Below are 15,505 nucleotides of genomic sequence, written 5' to 3'. Positions count from 1 at the left end.
TTTAAATCCATCCCAACCCCCCCCCCCCCCCCCCTCTCTTTTCTCTCAGTCTCTCTTTGTGGCATCCCACTGGGAATATAACACCTCATTCCACGCAGATGGGAAGCCCTCGCACCTCCCACGCACACATACAGTCGTGCGTACAAATATACACGCGTGCATGCGCATACAAGCATGATCACAACAACCCCAACTTGTAGTTTGAGAAACATACAATGCACACGTACGCACACGCCGTCGAACCCTGGGCATCAGCTGCAGTGGGAGAATCGGGTCATTTCAATCAGCCTAATAACCCTTCACCATATTTCAAGCTGCTCCCCCTTTGAACACAACCTGTCCTCCTCCCCCATAAAACCTATACATACAGACCCCACCAAAACAACCCCCCCCCCCCCATCCCTTCTTACACCCTTTTGACAAACCTATCACTACATCTGCAATCCATCCACGCCATGAGAGCAGCCTTTAATGTTGTTGTTTTTTTGGTCTCCCCAGCCCCTAAAACCCCCCACAAACACCCACGCACAACACAGTCTTTAACCATAAAAATAACAAGGCTGTCAAAGTGCCTTTGTCCCTAAGACTGCACAGTTAGTCTACATTGTTTCAGGTGGAGAGCTCCAACAGAGGCCTGTGATTATGATTTTTTTTGACAAGGGATGATTAATTGAATGTTTAAAAACTGCAAAACATGGTCACCACTGCGCCCGGGGTGGAATGCTCACTTGAATGGGATTTTGGATCAAGACGGTTGGAACTCCCTTGTCAGATGGCCCGCCCAGGGCTGGATAGGGTGTAGATGGAGGTGGAGGAGTGGGTGGGGTTGGGGGGGGGGGCGGGGAGGGGGTGTTAATGTGATTGAGGGGAACGCTGCTGTCAACTGAGTGGAACAATGAGTTAATGGAGCTTGGTCTCCTTGATGCAGGCCCCTTCATGAGGCCCACTGGGGGTATTTTGGCATAATAACCAAGGCCGTACTAATTAAAGGTCTGCGCTATGTGTATATATTAGCTATGATTATCAGCAGGGAACAACAATGTCTTCATTTAACTTAGTGCTTTAATGGATTGATTCAAGGTGAGACTGGATGAATGGCATCACTTTAGATACTTACAGCACTTCCAAGCCTCTCAGAGCTCTGAAGGCTCCATCCTCGATGCAGCTGATGTGGTTTTTATCCAGCTGACTGCAGAGCACATAGGAGAGAGAGAGAGAGAGAGGCTTTGTTACATTAGACACACACACACACAATATTTCTGTCTCCCTGTGGGGTAGTTGTAATCATTGATACAGTAAGTAGTACACTGATGGACTCGGGTAAATCGATACTGGTTTAGTCATCTCAGCTCATGTAACCCCCAAGAAGAGAAGCAAAGGGGGACTTCACTGATTGTTTATCTGCATTGATACACCTCATAAATCTGTGCGTGCTTGTTTGAATGTGCATGTAATCTGGGGAAGATGTAAATCACTGTTGCTACAAGCCATCTTTGGGGAGCTGCTTGTGTGTGTGTGAGGTGGATAGTCTACTCAATCAGAATCAATCCACTGAGCGTTCACACACGCTCGCATCAATTCGCAAATAATGTTTGACCCCCAAGCGAGGGCGATTAACTCAGCCAAAGAAGTTAAAATGCTGGAATGAAGCACACTCTTCTGCTGCCTTCTACCAGCAGCTTTAAGCGTGATTTGTTGGCTGTGGATAATCTTGATTCACTCTTCAACGATTTATTATCACTGATTTCAGCAAAATCAACTAGCACTACGTCAAAAGCTAAAGCCAATTCATCGATTAAGCAAAAATGTACTTATTTCAGCTTCTCCAATGTAAATATCTTCAGATTGTCTTAGATTTCTATAAACTGAATATATTTGACTTCATGGGTTCTGGAAATGTGCGATGGCCTTTTGTTGCTATTTGCTGACATTCTATAAACCGATCATTCATCAATAATGAACATAATCATTAGTTGCAGGGAAATACTCACAGGTTTTTGATATCCGTAGCTCCTCTGAATGCTTTTCTGGGGATGGACTGGATGAAGTTCTCGCTCAGATCTCTGCAGAGACAGTAAGAAGGCATTAGTTACACATAACTTACCCTTGAGGGTGGCTTGGTTTGGTTTGTTTGGTTGGTCAGGGTGTGACCGTAAAAAAGGGGAATACAATCCTTTGTTGGAAGGAATATTCTTCCTATGTAAATGTGACGCCCAGTGTTTAAAGCATACTTGCAGCAGAATTCACACTCTTCAGTGTCACTCCCTCTTTTACCAAACTAATCGGTACAAAACAGAAAGCGATAGTCAATTTTTTATTTTCTCTCCAATGTGCATGGAGAGCTATACTCCCAATGGAGTGGGTATTTTATAGTGGCTGTATTATTCAGTGTTCTTTCATGCTATAATGTGTTCTCTGTGCCTTGACCGTGCTCTGGTGTGAGATGCCCAACTCGCTGCCTGCACACAGACCGAACAACCAGGCAGCAATGCAGCAACCAGTGAGGGGTCCTCGCTGATCCTGTTGGAAGGATTCATTAGGACGATGCGGCACAAAGAACGTTATTTTTTACTATTAGGCTGTGTGTGTGTGTGTGTTGTGTGTGTGTGTGTCCAGCGCTTAACGGTGGGTACAAATTAGACATTTGAAAAGGGCATGTGTGTAGAAAGTAGGAGGGTCAGAGAGTAGAGGAGGGAAAGAGAGTGACAGAGTGAGTGAAACACAAGTAGCCATAGTTTTAATTAGCAGATTCTTTTGTTTGTTGTTTAAATGGTGAGCTAACCTCATTCAGAAAGGCTCTGCCCCTCTTCTACACACATACACACACACAAACACACACACACACACGACACAGGGAAACTGTAGGGGGCTGCTAGAGAGGCTACTGTCTTGAAACACACACACACACACACACACACACGAAGGGCTCCCACAGCTCAGATAGACGTAAACAGAGTACTTATGGTCGGCCATAGAGAGGCTGAAGCACAACACCACAATCTATAAAACTACAAAACACAACTGTTCTGCATGAGACTGATGACTTCTACTTATTTAATGATAATGCACACCACATTAGGCATTCCCATGACACACACAACAAGTATCCACACTTATAAAACCCCATGGGGTAATGTTAAAATGCGTTCCCAAGACTTCCGCGACACATCGGCATCACACAATGTCCCCACCGGGTCATCCTTCCCAGAATTTTCCTCGGAATGAATATTGTATACATGGTTTTTAAACGGGATACAAATGAGGGGAGCAAAACACACCACAGCTATTGTGTTGTGCAATCTATCAAATTAATGGGTGGTTGTGCCTTTTATTGTTAATCAGACATTAAAACAGCGCTCTGCAGGCCAAATACACCACAATCAGAAATGGAATTTGTGTTTTTGCCTTTTTGTTGTTTGAATATATTAAATTCAAGGCAACTGTTGAACTTTGATCACAGTTCAGTATTTCATGGAACATGAATGCATGTCCACAGTGAAAGTCCGATAGAGATCAAGCTGTAAGTTGGTAGTCGACTGGAACTTGTTGGGTCTTGCGCCATCTTTACAGGCTCACCCCATCAGAAGATGACTGTGTATTTAACATGACATACCCACTACGTGGGAATGGCCATAAAATGAGTACTTTTGTACTTTGGATAAACTAATAAACAACATGTCCAATTATCTTAACTGCATCACATTTCAATAGCAAAGACACCAGCTTTATCTGGCTGTTATTTTCAACTCACAAAAATGCGACGTGCATGTACAGATGTGCAAATGAAACACACACACACAACGCTGGCCTGTTTTCAAAGAGAACATAAATATCATATCTAATGGCACATTCTAATTTTATCATCTGCGGTTCAGTGCTATTTCCTTTGCAGATCTGCAAAACATCTGCTGTCACAGATATTTTCCGGCAACACAGTTAGCAGGCAATTTAGGCAATTGCACAACAATAATCGATCTATTCTGTCAGTCTGCCATATTTTGCAGGATCATACCCTGAACATCAAACCACCTCCATGTCTCCTAACTTGCAAGCATGGGAGCCAGAACAGTTGTGCTCTTTTGTTGTTCTCTTGGCAAAACAGCCTAAGTGCAGAGTTGAAAGCTGAGTCAGTCTGGCACCCGGGCTATATTGGTGCCTCTTATCAAGTCAGCTCCATGCATGAGGAATGCTTTTGGTCTACCTGGCCCTGCACTCTATCTGATGACTAATTAGTCCTCTCACCTTCTCCTCACCTTCCTGCAACAAACACACTAACGCACACGGAGATGCCTTAGTGCCGTACTGCAGAAACACTGCTGGAGACTTCTCCGTGCGGTACGTCTTTGACTGTGTGTGTTCGCTTCCGGGTTCAAAAAAGAAATGATAACCGATTGCTGTGTTAGGATAGCATTGTTGGAGCGCCAGAGGCTACAGTGGCTGTAAGGAGAGGAAGAAACAGAAAGATGGCAACAGGCATGAGAAGCTGGAAAACAAGACGAGGCAGGAAGGCTTTGACAATATGAATACAATGCTATGTGTGTAAGTAGTAAGATGAAAGCTCTAGGGTGGAATCCGCACACTAAAACCCCCATAATCCTATTAGCACGCTATAACACGATTGGCTGGAGTGATCTATATTGCTCCCACTTATGGTGCTGTTTGATTGGATTAGATGCTGAGGTCGTGGGAGGTCACTTTATAACTGTATGTCTGATCTGGAACAATGTGTGCACAAAAGAAAAAAGCGCCATGACAACCCTAAATGATGCTATCCATCGTGCCAGAAAGTCTGCCTTTCTCTCATTTACTTATATTGCCTTTGTCCCTCTGCCTGGTTCTTTCTCTCCTCTGTCACATATAACAAAATAATCACAGTGGTCATGGTTTGGAGGCTGCAGTCTTCTGTGTCCTTTAAGGATTTATCGACGCATTCAACTCCTATGGGAGCCAGAGCAATATTAAATTTAGCAACGCTACATTTCTACATTTACACATTCTTAAAACGGCAAACAGGACATTTCTGTGGGAGACCATGCTGTATTTTACGTAGTCTGTGGTTGCCCCTCAATGGTGTTTTCTAAGCTCAGCCCTGACTGTGTTGGCTCCGAGATATTTGACATTTGTGATTAGTTTTGGAAGCAGATTTTCAGGGAAGCACTGAACCCTTCAAAAACAGACATGATTATGTGAGAACAGTCCCCGCAAAGAGGGATATTGGCCACATGGTCTCCATCACTAAGTCATGACAGTAAATCGAATGTCACAGCCCTTCGGCAAATACCATCACAGTGCATCACTTGAGAAGCAGCCCAAACGTAGTTAACAATCAAACTGGCATGGCAGGAGATTACAGTTTGTCCTTTGTTTCTCCCTCAAATTATTAAGCATTTCAGTGTCTGGCCAATACACACTTTCTAAAATGTGAGTCTGTGTGTTGCTTCAGGCTTAACTAACCTCAGGTTCATCAGATTGTGCAGAATCAGAGGGCAGGCAAAGTTAAGTATCAGAAGTAGGGCCACAGGACCTAACCTCCAGGCTTAACTCCACTTGCACAGCTCTGTTCAGGGTAAAAGGATTCATGAAAACCCTCAGAGCCATGCCGCACTCTCCACTGCCCAGACTCCATGCACTACAATGCTATGAAGACTATCCCGAGGCATGGCTGCAGCCTTCTGCCCCAGTCCAGGCCCCAAGGACTCTCACAGAGTGCTGTAATGATGTCAGACCTGCAACTTTTTTAGTTTCCTTATTTCCTGCACACAGCATGCCCACCAGTCCTTTTTCATCACAGGTGTGTGAACCGATGCCTGAGTGAGCGAGAGTGTGGCTAAGCTGGTGTTCAAACGGCCTAGACCTGGTATAGATTTAGCTTAATGCACTACATACCTCGAAGCGGGCAGTTAGTTCATTAATGTAGCCTGGCTCTCTTTAGGTGACGTTGCTCACAGGTCATTCCCATTGTAGCCCTAATGATGAGGTAACACACATGTTTTCAGGTGTGTCCTCGCTGTATGAACTACGGCCCGAGACGTGCTGCGGTCAGGATTTTTAAGGTTCAACTTTTGCAAACAATGGTATCTTTTAGTCAGTGCAAAGTACTCTGACAATAAACTCAGCTACTGATATGCATATTTACAAGAATCCCTGCAGAGTCTGTATCTGGAATAATTAGCAATGTTATCAGACATAGCTCAAGGCGCCTAGTCTGGAGATTAGCCGCACATTGAAGGTAATGTCTGGTTCCTGTCTGATTCACATCATTAACCTCTGATCTCTATCTCAGTACACTGCATTAATACTGTACACAACTTCAACTCTCTTCTGCATGACACAAATACTTACTGCAACTACTGACTTCTGAAAGCAAAAGGAGTTTCTGGGTATGCTGCAATGGCTCAGCTACCTCAAGAACAGACAGCATTTTGTGGTTGAAGCCCTCAGGGCAGTGGTAAGTAATATACAACTTCTAATGAATAAATGAAAACATGCACATGCGCAAACATGTCTACATGCGAACACAAACAATTGCCTCTTTCATGCCTTAAAGATTTCATAACCTTTGCTTCCACAGTTGGGTGACACGGTGTATCATGAATCAGACGGGATGATCTGATGCTCTGACATCTTGTTTTTAGAGGTTTCACTGAGGGGTAATACACACTGCTATTTAAGGATATATTTTCTATTTAAGTCCCTCCTTCACTGACCCTCATACTGTTCTCTGTTAACACTGTCTTTCTTTTTCTCTCTTTCTTTGTTTGTACCTTTCTGGTAAACTAACTGGTATTGGTCCTGTAGGTTTAGAGACTTGTTTTCTTGTTGTTTCTAAGGTAAACTTACTAAAGTGAATAAATGTTAACATTTTTCCATAATCTGAAAGTGCTGTGTAGGATCTTTCAACATGCAAATGACACTATTGTGGAGCGGACATGGCCCGAGTTTTCCTGTTACCGTCTTCACAGGCTCTCAAACTTATTTCAGCCATCTGTCTCTTCAGTACACCTCTGATTACATAACACTTTTACACATTTAGAGATCATTATACAGTCAAGCTATCAAAACATTGTTTTAAATGCTTTTCATTTGGGCCTGATAAATAAATGCTGATCTTGAAACGAGGTGCCTGTATGGTGCTTGTATCTGTGCCAGCATAAGCATTAGTGTGTGTGTGTATCTAAAGAAAGAGTGTTTGTTTTCTTGATTTCTTGACTCGATTGCATGATAAGAAAATGTTTATCCTTGCCAAATGCTCTTAATTCCATTCTTCCATTAAGAGAGGGAGAAAAAGACAGAAAGACAGAGGGGGAATGTGTGATTACTTACTCATTAAGAGAGTTAATGAGGTGTGTGAGGGCTGTTAACAGAATTACAGTGTGCTGCCACTAACTGCTAACTACTTTCTTCCTCCCTGCATGGTAAAAGCCCACAAGTAGACACACACATAAACAACCACACAAATAAACTGTGGGCTTTCAGAGAGCAGTTACTGAACCTGGAAATGTATCAACAAATGACTCAATATAGTGCAAATAAAGGAGTAATACATTCAAATAAACAAACCGAACATGCACAAATTGTTTGTGTATGTCCTCAGCCACATTTTGTTTTGATCTATGTTGGAGCAATGATTTATAAACTGTTCATATACTGATTTATGGTACAGTAGCACCAGCTCGCTTGAAATCAAAATGTGCTGAGATAATACATCTCTAAACATATCTATACGCAGAGTTGTATAGTTTACACTTGAGACTTCGAGGAGTCGAGTCAGACTTGCCTACATTTATGTTAAAAAAAACTAACAAACAAAGAACTTTAACCCACATTTGAATGCAAAATATTCAAATGTCATGTCATTTGAATTGTCATTTATAAACCTGCAAAACGATTGCACTTAGAATGTTTCTATTAACACATGTGACATGACTAAAAGACTTGGACTAATCTCCTTTGACTCAAGACTTAAGTGGGTCTTGTCCCAAAACAGCTCAGCTCAGTGATACCAGTCGATAGGTAGGGTAAGAATTATGGAGTTAATGATACAGTCTAGTGTAGAAATGGAGCCATTAGCCCTTTCCGCTGGAGAAGCTACAGTGGATGCAGCCAACCAAAGGGAGGCTGCAACAAACCATGAGAAAGCATATAGGTAGAGGTAGAAGTAATCAAGTCCCTTGATTCAGGCCATTTTAAAAAGGTTTTAAGTGCATAAAGGCCCACTCAAAAAGCGGGGAAAAAAACTGTCTATGTTAACACGCTGTATTTATGTGTACACATAATTTTGGAGAACTGTAGAAGACAACGAACCCGCAGTGTCAGGCAGATGAAAAAGGAGGGAAGGTGTTGAGAGTGGGGGATAACATAAAGAGAATGAGGTGAGAAGGAGTATGGATCGAGGCTGCGGGGCCTTTGGGTGCTTGCCAAAACCCAGGCATGTATGTGTGTGTAGTTGTGTGGCCCGGAGAGAGTGACTGAGTGTTTCTGTGTGCGGTCAAGAGTATCTGCGCCTTTCCTCTCACCCTCACCCCCCCCGCCCCCCCGTCATCCATCTCTCTCCACACCTTCACATGATGCTTTCTTCCTCTGTGAAATAAATGATAAACATGCCTCCTAGCTGTGTCTCCCTTCACTTTCTCTCTATCCTGTCAACCCGCAATGATTTGTTCTCCATACAGCAATATGGACAAGGGAGCCAGACACCACCACCACCATCACTGTCATCATCATGATTACCGTTATCATCTGGAGGTCAGAACACAGTCTTAAAAATAAAATCCTTCATTCACGTTCCACACATTATCATGCAGAGACGCAGAGTGTGTAAGGTGTTTCTCTAGTCCCTTTGTGGCAGAGATGAGAGCTGGATGGAGCTCAGTAGGAGGAGGACTTGATAAGCGGGGAGGAAGAAACTGCTGCTTTTATAAAGAGAGGAATAAACAGGCTGCTTTAAGAATACTCTCACACAAATACCCATGAGAGAAATAAGTCTCTCTGTCTCCCTTCTCGGCCTAAATATAGGCTCTACAAAACATCCTAAAAACAAACACAGCATAATTTAATAGCATCTTTCTCTTTGTACATTTTATTTTCTTTGAAAAGCTAATGTCAACACAAGTCCACAAGAGCTAATAGGCAACAAAGAGCCAGGGAAAATGACTAAGTAGAGCTGCATGTCACTCCATTATAGACTGTTTTTCTCTCTGTAGTGTCCCTTTCTCTATTGATTGTTATAGATTTGAGGAAATAAGTAATCAAGCAGCATTATCTCATTTCCAACAGACCCCACAGACTGTCAGAGCAGAGCCCTCATATATATATATATTTAACTCTCTACGCTTATATACGTGCTGAAAGAGGAAAAGGGAGGCCATGTGGGCGCATCTGGAGAGAGTTTGTGTTTTATTCTGATGTTAAAAAATACAGCCAGCATAACACCCTCTGTCTCTCTCGCTCCCATAATATACACACACACATACACACACACACACACACACACTGTGTCTTTTTCGATGGGACCTAAATGGGATTTCATGGATGGACTCCACTCTAATCATCTACAGCTCAGCAACCAATGAGAAACATACAGCACTCCCAGACTGGAACACTCAACAACCACCAAGAGAAAACACAATGTCAGTGGAACTTATCAAGCCCACATGAGGGATGACAGACACACACACACACACACGCACGCACGCACGCACACACACACGCACGCACGCACGCACGCACGCACGCACGCACGCACGCACGCACGCACGCACGCACGCACGCACAGAGAGAATCAAGACAGCTAGTTTAACTGTTGCCCACATCTCTTCTTTCACTGTAAGCGATTCATGATGTCTATGTGTGTTTGTAGACTTAAACATCCCATATGAGCACATACATTTGGCCGGGTGCTTTGCTGCCACCCGTGAAGCAAATGAAAGAGTTAACATGGCGAAGAAAAAAGGGAGAAAATCTATCCTTTCTCCCAGCTCTCGATTTACCCTAATTTCCCCCGACCATTATGTCTACTTGTGTTTCTGAGTGTGTCCAAGCCTTTCATTGGCAGTCAAGCTGAGTGATGGAGCAGGGCTGAGCGGCATCGATCATGACAAACGCTTACAGGCGCTATCAACTGACGGCGGGGTGCACGATAGCGCCACTTTGCACAGGGACACAGCCAAGCCCCGTCCATCCATCATGCTGTCTACCTGCTGGACAATAGAAGAAAAGGGTGAGCAGAACAGATAGGAAAGGAGGGAGGGTGAGGTAAAACCTACCTCTCAACAGCTCCATTATCACTGCCATTACCTATCCCTACATTAGCCAGCGGGCTCACACCAAGCCAGAAATAATGATCTCCATCTCTGAGAATAGCCTGGAAATCATTTTGCTGGATTAGACTAATGTTTTACACTGAGTCGGTAAGGGAGTAAAAGGGAAGGAGACAGCCATTTAGACAGACAACAAAGCCAATCTGGGTGGCTGCTCACACTCACACACATACACACTGTGTGGCCTTGCTAAAGTAGTTAAAGATGCCTCTTTGTGAACGGCTGGCTACCTAGAAAGTGGAAAACTGATCCCAAAGATCGAATGACAGCTTTTCCTGGAAGAGCTGGTCTGAGGTCAGAGTTATTGAGCTGCTGGGATGACAGATCCACCACACCTAACCACAGGCAGCTGATACCAGATCACAGGACTGTCACTAAGACACACACAGTCAGGAGCTATTTCAATCAACACGTAAACTGAACACACTTCCAGACACTTAATCGAATCCATGCACTTGGTAGAGGTGCAGAGTTGCATCAAGACGAAGAGGGAGAAAAGGCTCCGGGGAGAAAGAGAGTAAAAGAAAACAAAACATAAAACAATATAGGGAGGAAGAGATCTGCTGACCAAAATGAAGCCCTGCATAGATCATCTTCTCGTGTCCTCTGCCTTCCTCTCTCTGAGGAACTTGCATACAGCCTGTTCTATTCTCTTGACCCACTGTGATCGAGGGTGAAACCTCCCAGTCATTACTTTAAGCTCTCACAGTCGCCGTCACACATGGAAAGTATCAGACGAGAGGAGAGGACAGGACTAGGCCAGAGGGAAGGTGAGCAGAGCAGCTGCCTATAGAAGGTGCCTGCTCTGTCCAAATCCCTCTGAAAGCTAAACTCAAAAACAGCCCAAAGGTACCTGCCTAGCTGTACACAGTCAAGGACACCCAGTCTAAATAGAGGATCTCATTAGAGGGTGAAAAAAAACCCATGATTTCCCTCCAACTCATCTCGTTATTGTTGCATATACAATCATTTCTGTAATTTCTTCCCCATTACATGTTTTGGGTATGCATTGACATAAATATGTAGTACACATCATTTTGCTGTGAGGGTAATAAGGCCACACTGGAGAATTAGCCATCCCATAGAGCAGAAGAGAGAGGTGAAGTGATGGAGTAATAAAGGCTGCAGGCTCTTCCCTCGGTTACCCATACTGCCTCTTGCTCACCATGATGTACGAGACAGGTGCATTGTGGCTGACGTCAAGTCAACAATGCACCCAGGGCATGTATCACCTTATCTTTAACAGGACACACTCACGTGCACACAAACGCACCCTCCGAAGCATGCTCTCACATACGTATAGTGCTTTCACTCCCACACACACACACACACACACACACGTTATCTTAATGCAGCAAGACAGCAATGTAATCAGCAATGAGTCAGGCCTCTCATCCCCATATCTCTGCATTCAGTGCGACACAGAGTACACAATATAGATGAGTAGTGGTTAGCTGGAGACAAGAGCAGCTGCTGCGCACACCACTATGTGACTAACAGAGGGTGGAATGAGACTTGTGTGTCTCAGAATATGGCAGTCTTGCCATAGATTCCTTAACTGATTTATAGCCAAGCGTCAGATTTCACCTGTAGATAGCACCACCGCAACACTGTATGGACCATGTATGGTCATACATCATCAGGCTGTATGGTGCTTTAATAAGACTACCCAAAGTAACCTCTTTCATTTATTGATAAAATCAAAGAATGATAGGAAAGTTTGCAATGAGATTATTGCCTAGCAATCATCAATAGCGACGCAATCATGTTTCCATTTACATCAGGGCCCAGACTAATAACTATTTTCATTACATTAATGTGCTAAAGAAATTAACGGATTATAAAGATGCCATTCAACAAGTTTTCACAGCTCAAGTTGAAATTTTCAAACTGCTTGTTTTGTTTGAGCGATAGTCCAAACCTCAAATATATTCAGTTCACTATCGTGGAAGACAAAGAAATCAGTAAATATTCACATGAAAAGCTAAAACCAGTACATTTGGGGCATTTTTAAAAAGATCAATTGATTATCAAAATTGTTGCTGATATTTGTTGATTGACCAATTGTTTCCGTTTTAATCCATTTTGTAATAGCAAATAAGGCCAAAGAAGTGAGAAGTTCTGCAATGGGAATAAAACTAGATGCGTTTTCCTGAAAATAAATAAATAATCAATCTCCAGCAGCATCAGAAACTTGTATGAGACAAAACAAGCAGCCCAAGCCGACTGATCACATTTCTCATAGTCACAATGCAGCATCTCTTTATGACATAAACCTGTGCGGCTACATTTCCAAGCAGTGGAAAAGCCTACGGTGTAGCTACTTGTGTAGCCTCCATTGCTACATGTCTTTCAGATGGGTAAGACCTTTGAAGCAGCTGGGAGTGAGAGCAGAGAACAAGACTGTCTTAGAATGAGGGAAAACACCACTGATACCCTGAACATTGAACATACGGTGCGTTGACTATAGACACACTATTACATATAAGAGGTAAAAGGTTAACAACTGGTCAGCTAGCACAGTGTGATTGTGTTTGTGCGCGTGTGAACAGGTTTGAGGAGGCAGCGTTTCCTTCCTGTGACAGGTGTGTGTACATGTCAGGGGTCAGTAAAGGCATTCATGAAGCGATGAATAAACAACTGCAGGGTCTCTCAGACTATGGAAATGTTCTCATGAATATTACATGAGGCTGTCAGGAAGGCTATACTCGCTCTGGCGTCAGTACTAACAAACTTCACACACACACACACACACACACACACACTTTAAAACTATGTTTATAATTCCTTTATTTGACTTGATGAGCTCATGGTCATGCTGGTCTTTATTTTAAATGTTTATTTAAAATCTTATCTGTGTGATTATCTTTTTCTTAATTAATCTTTGGTTGCAACAACTTCTCAGACCTCTTGTGTGAATACAGTTGCATGTATGGTGCTGTTTTCTTGGGTTTGATGCAGGTATTTGTTTTGATGTCCATTTGAACTGATGCAGACTTTGTGTTTTGTGGCAACTACAACTTCCAGAGAGAAAACTTGGACTTAAAATTAAAAAGAAATGCAATGAAAGTGATTCAAAGCCTCTGGGCTTTACTCTCTCTCCTTCTATCAGTGCTCTTAATTAACTTCACAGCATAAAGAAAGTAATTCCACCAGAGCTAACGGCCCAATACCTTTCAGATTTCAGCAAGTCAAAACCCAACTCTAGTCGGCGTGTGTGTGTGTGTGTGTGCGTGCATGTGCGTGTGCGTGTGTGTGCAAATCCTAATGTCGGAATGGGCCCAAAGGTGCAAGGCCAGAAATTGCAGAGGTGCTGGTTGCTAGGAGACAAAAGGTACTCAGCTGGAATTGTGACTAAGCCTTGAGGGAATGTGTGTGTGTGTGTGTGTGTTTACAAGTATGCACATTTGTATGTGTGTGTTCTGTTTGTGAGACCAATACTGAGGCTGGCAGAGGAAGGAGAGGACAATGGAGTTGGTCCCAGCTGTGCTGCGGTGGGTGGGAGTCGTCCTGAGAAAAAGCGCTTAACAATGGACATCAGTGACTGCTCTGGATGTTTAATCTGTCCTCCACACTGCTCTGGAATACCCTCATCCTCCCACACTGACAGACGACACACAATGTAGGCAGGGGAGTGGGTGAAGCAAACCTTACAACCACCACATAATGACAGACAAAGACAACTTCAGCTCGTGGATATAAATTATCTCCTTCTATGACCGACAAGACGTTTACAATTATTCCTCACAGTATTATGGCAGACCTCAATGCCAACAGTTTTCAGTGGAACTATTTCTTTGGTGTATTTCCAATGAAAATTGTTCAATGAGAGGTCTATGGATTCTCCAACAGAACCTCGACAATGTTTCTGGAAAGACACGTTGCTCTGAAGTAATTTCTTGCAATTCAATTCCCCTCTTTTGAATTTGCTTTACAACAAAATATAAGAGCAGATATCTCAAAACCTTAGCAAATGAAACCAAAACTACATACAGGGTCTGACGCCATGAAGGGTAAGAGTGAAATTATTTGTGTGCGATTTGATTTAACTGTCCCTTTAAGACAAACACTTTTACAGAGGGTCTGCATGTCTCTTGAATTAATTTGGCATGGGATATTACCCTCTTGCATTCCTTAAAATATTTTAGAAGCATCACATGTGGCCCTGGGGTGTTTTCATTAATGAGTAACCAGCCTGGAGCAGCAGATGTGTTCTGCAGTGATCAGGAGATAAAGATGAGGCTTGAGAAGACCGACTCTCAGGGTTAATGAACCCTTGCAGAGGTGCAGCCGTAGGCATGGATTATTACCACAAGGGCTAAGCACACACACACATGCACACGCACACACACACACACACACGCACACACGCAGGCATGCAGACACACAGACTCATGCTAAAGCATCTCTTTGTCTACCTAACTGTACACCAAGTTGAATCAATGAAATATCTTAAGCACTTCAAAGGTGGATTTCGACATAATCGTTATAAGTCATTTTGACAACAGCGTCCAAATATATCACTGAAAGAAGGAAACAGAATTTCCTTTTCCGAACGGATAGAGTCCAACACAATGGAGGCTGAAGCACATCCATCATCATCCACAAGCATTAGCATAAAGACTGATTACTCCCCAGGGCTGCCAGTCGCCTGTGTGAAGTAATGAATGCATGCCAGTACAGTTAGCATACTGTCGCTAGCCAGATGAGGCCAATACCTTCAGATAAATTACTGAAACAATGACAGCTATGATGGATAAGTGGGAATACAATGGCTTTTTGTTCCATGTGTGTGAACACTGAATCAAGTCCATTCGTCGGAGTTGAACTAACATGCCACCGCGCTTGCTTGTGTAATCTCGTCTCTGACAGCATGCGTCTTTGTGTGTTCTTGAGAGCAACTTCTGGATCACTTTATTGTCATAAGTTCTGCATGGATGACGAAGCATAGCCCGGGGCTGAGAGCATGCATATTTGTGGCTGTGTGTGTGTGTGTGTGTGTGTGTGTTAGAGGGACTGGTAGCCCCTGAGGAAGCTGTGTTTCACAAAGCCAGCCTGGCACTCACTCGAGGACCAACTGCCAGAGCAGGGGGCATGAAATTAAAACTCACCACCCAGGAAAAAAAGGGAGAGGACAAGTCGGAGGGGGGAGGAGGCGGAGGAGAGAAGGGTGGTGGAGGAGAAAC

At 43.4% G+C, this 15,505-nt stretch overlaps 1 protein-coding gene across 1 annotated transcript in view; it reads right to left on the bottom strand.

Annotated features, from left to right (window-relative positions):
• Positions 1–15,505, bottom strand: part of slit1a (slit homolog 1a) — a gene marked incomplete at its 5' end in the record, with an annotated part of 81,661 nt that overhangs the window by 34,267 nt on the left and 31,889 nt on the right. Inside the window, 2 exons of the mRNA XM_079168498.1 lie at positions 1,118–1,189; positions 1,992–2,063. Coding sequence (XP_079024624.1) covers positions 1,118–1,189; positions 1,992–2,063 — 144 coding nt within the window. The remainder of the gene's footprint in view (positions 1–1,117; positions 1,190–1,991; positions 2,064–15,505) is intronic.

The sequence above is a fragment of the Pholis gunnellus genome, assembly GCF_910591455.1.
Source record: "Pholis gunnellus genome assembly, chromosome: 11".
Taxonomy (NCBI): domain Eukaryota; kingdom Metazoa; phylum Chordata; class Actinopteri; order Perciformes; family Pholidae; genus Pholis; species Pholis gunnellus.
Note: the sequence above shows the minus strand (reverse complement) of the source record. Positions and strands in the feature narration are given on the sequence as shown.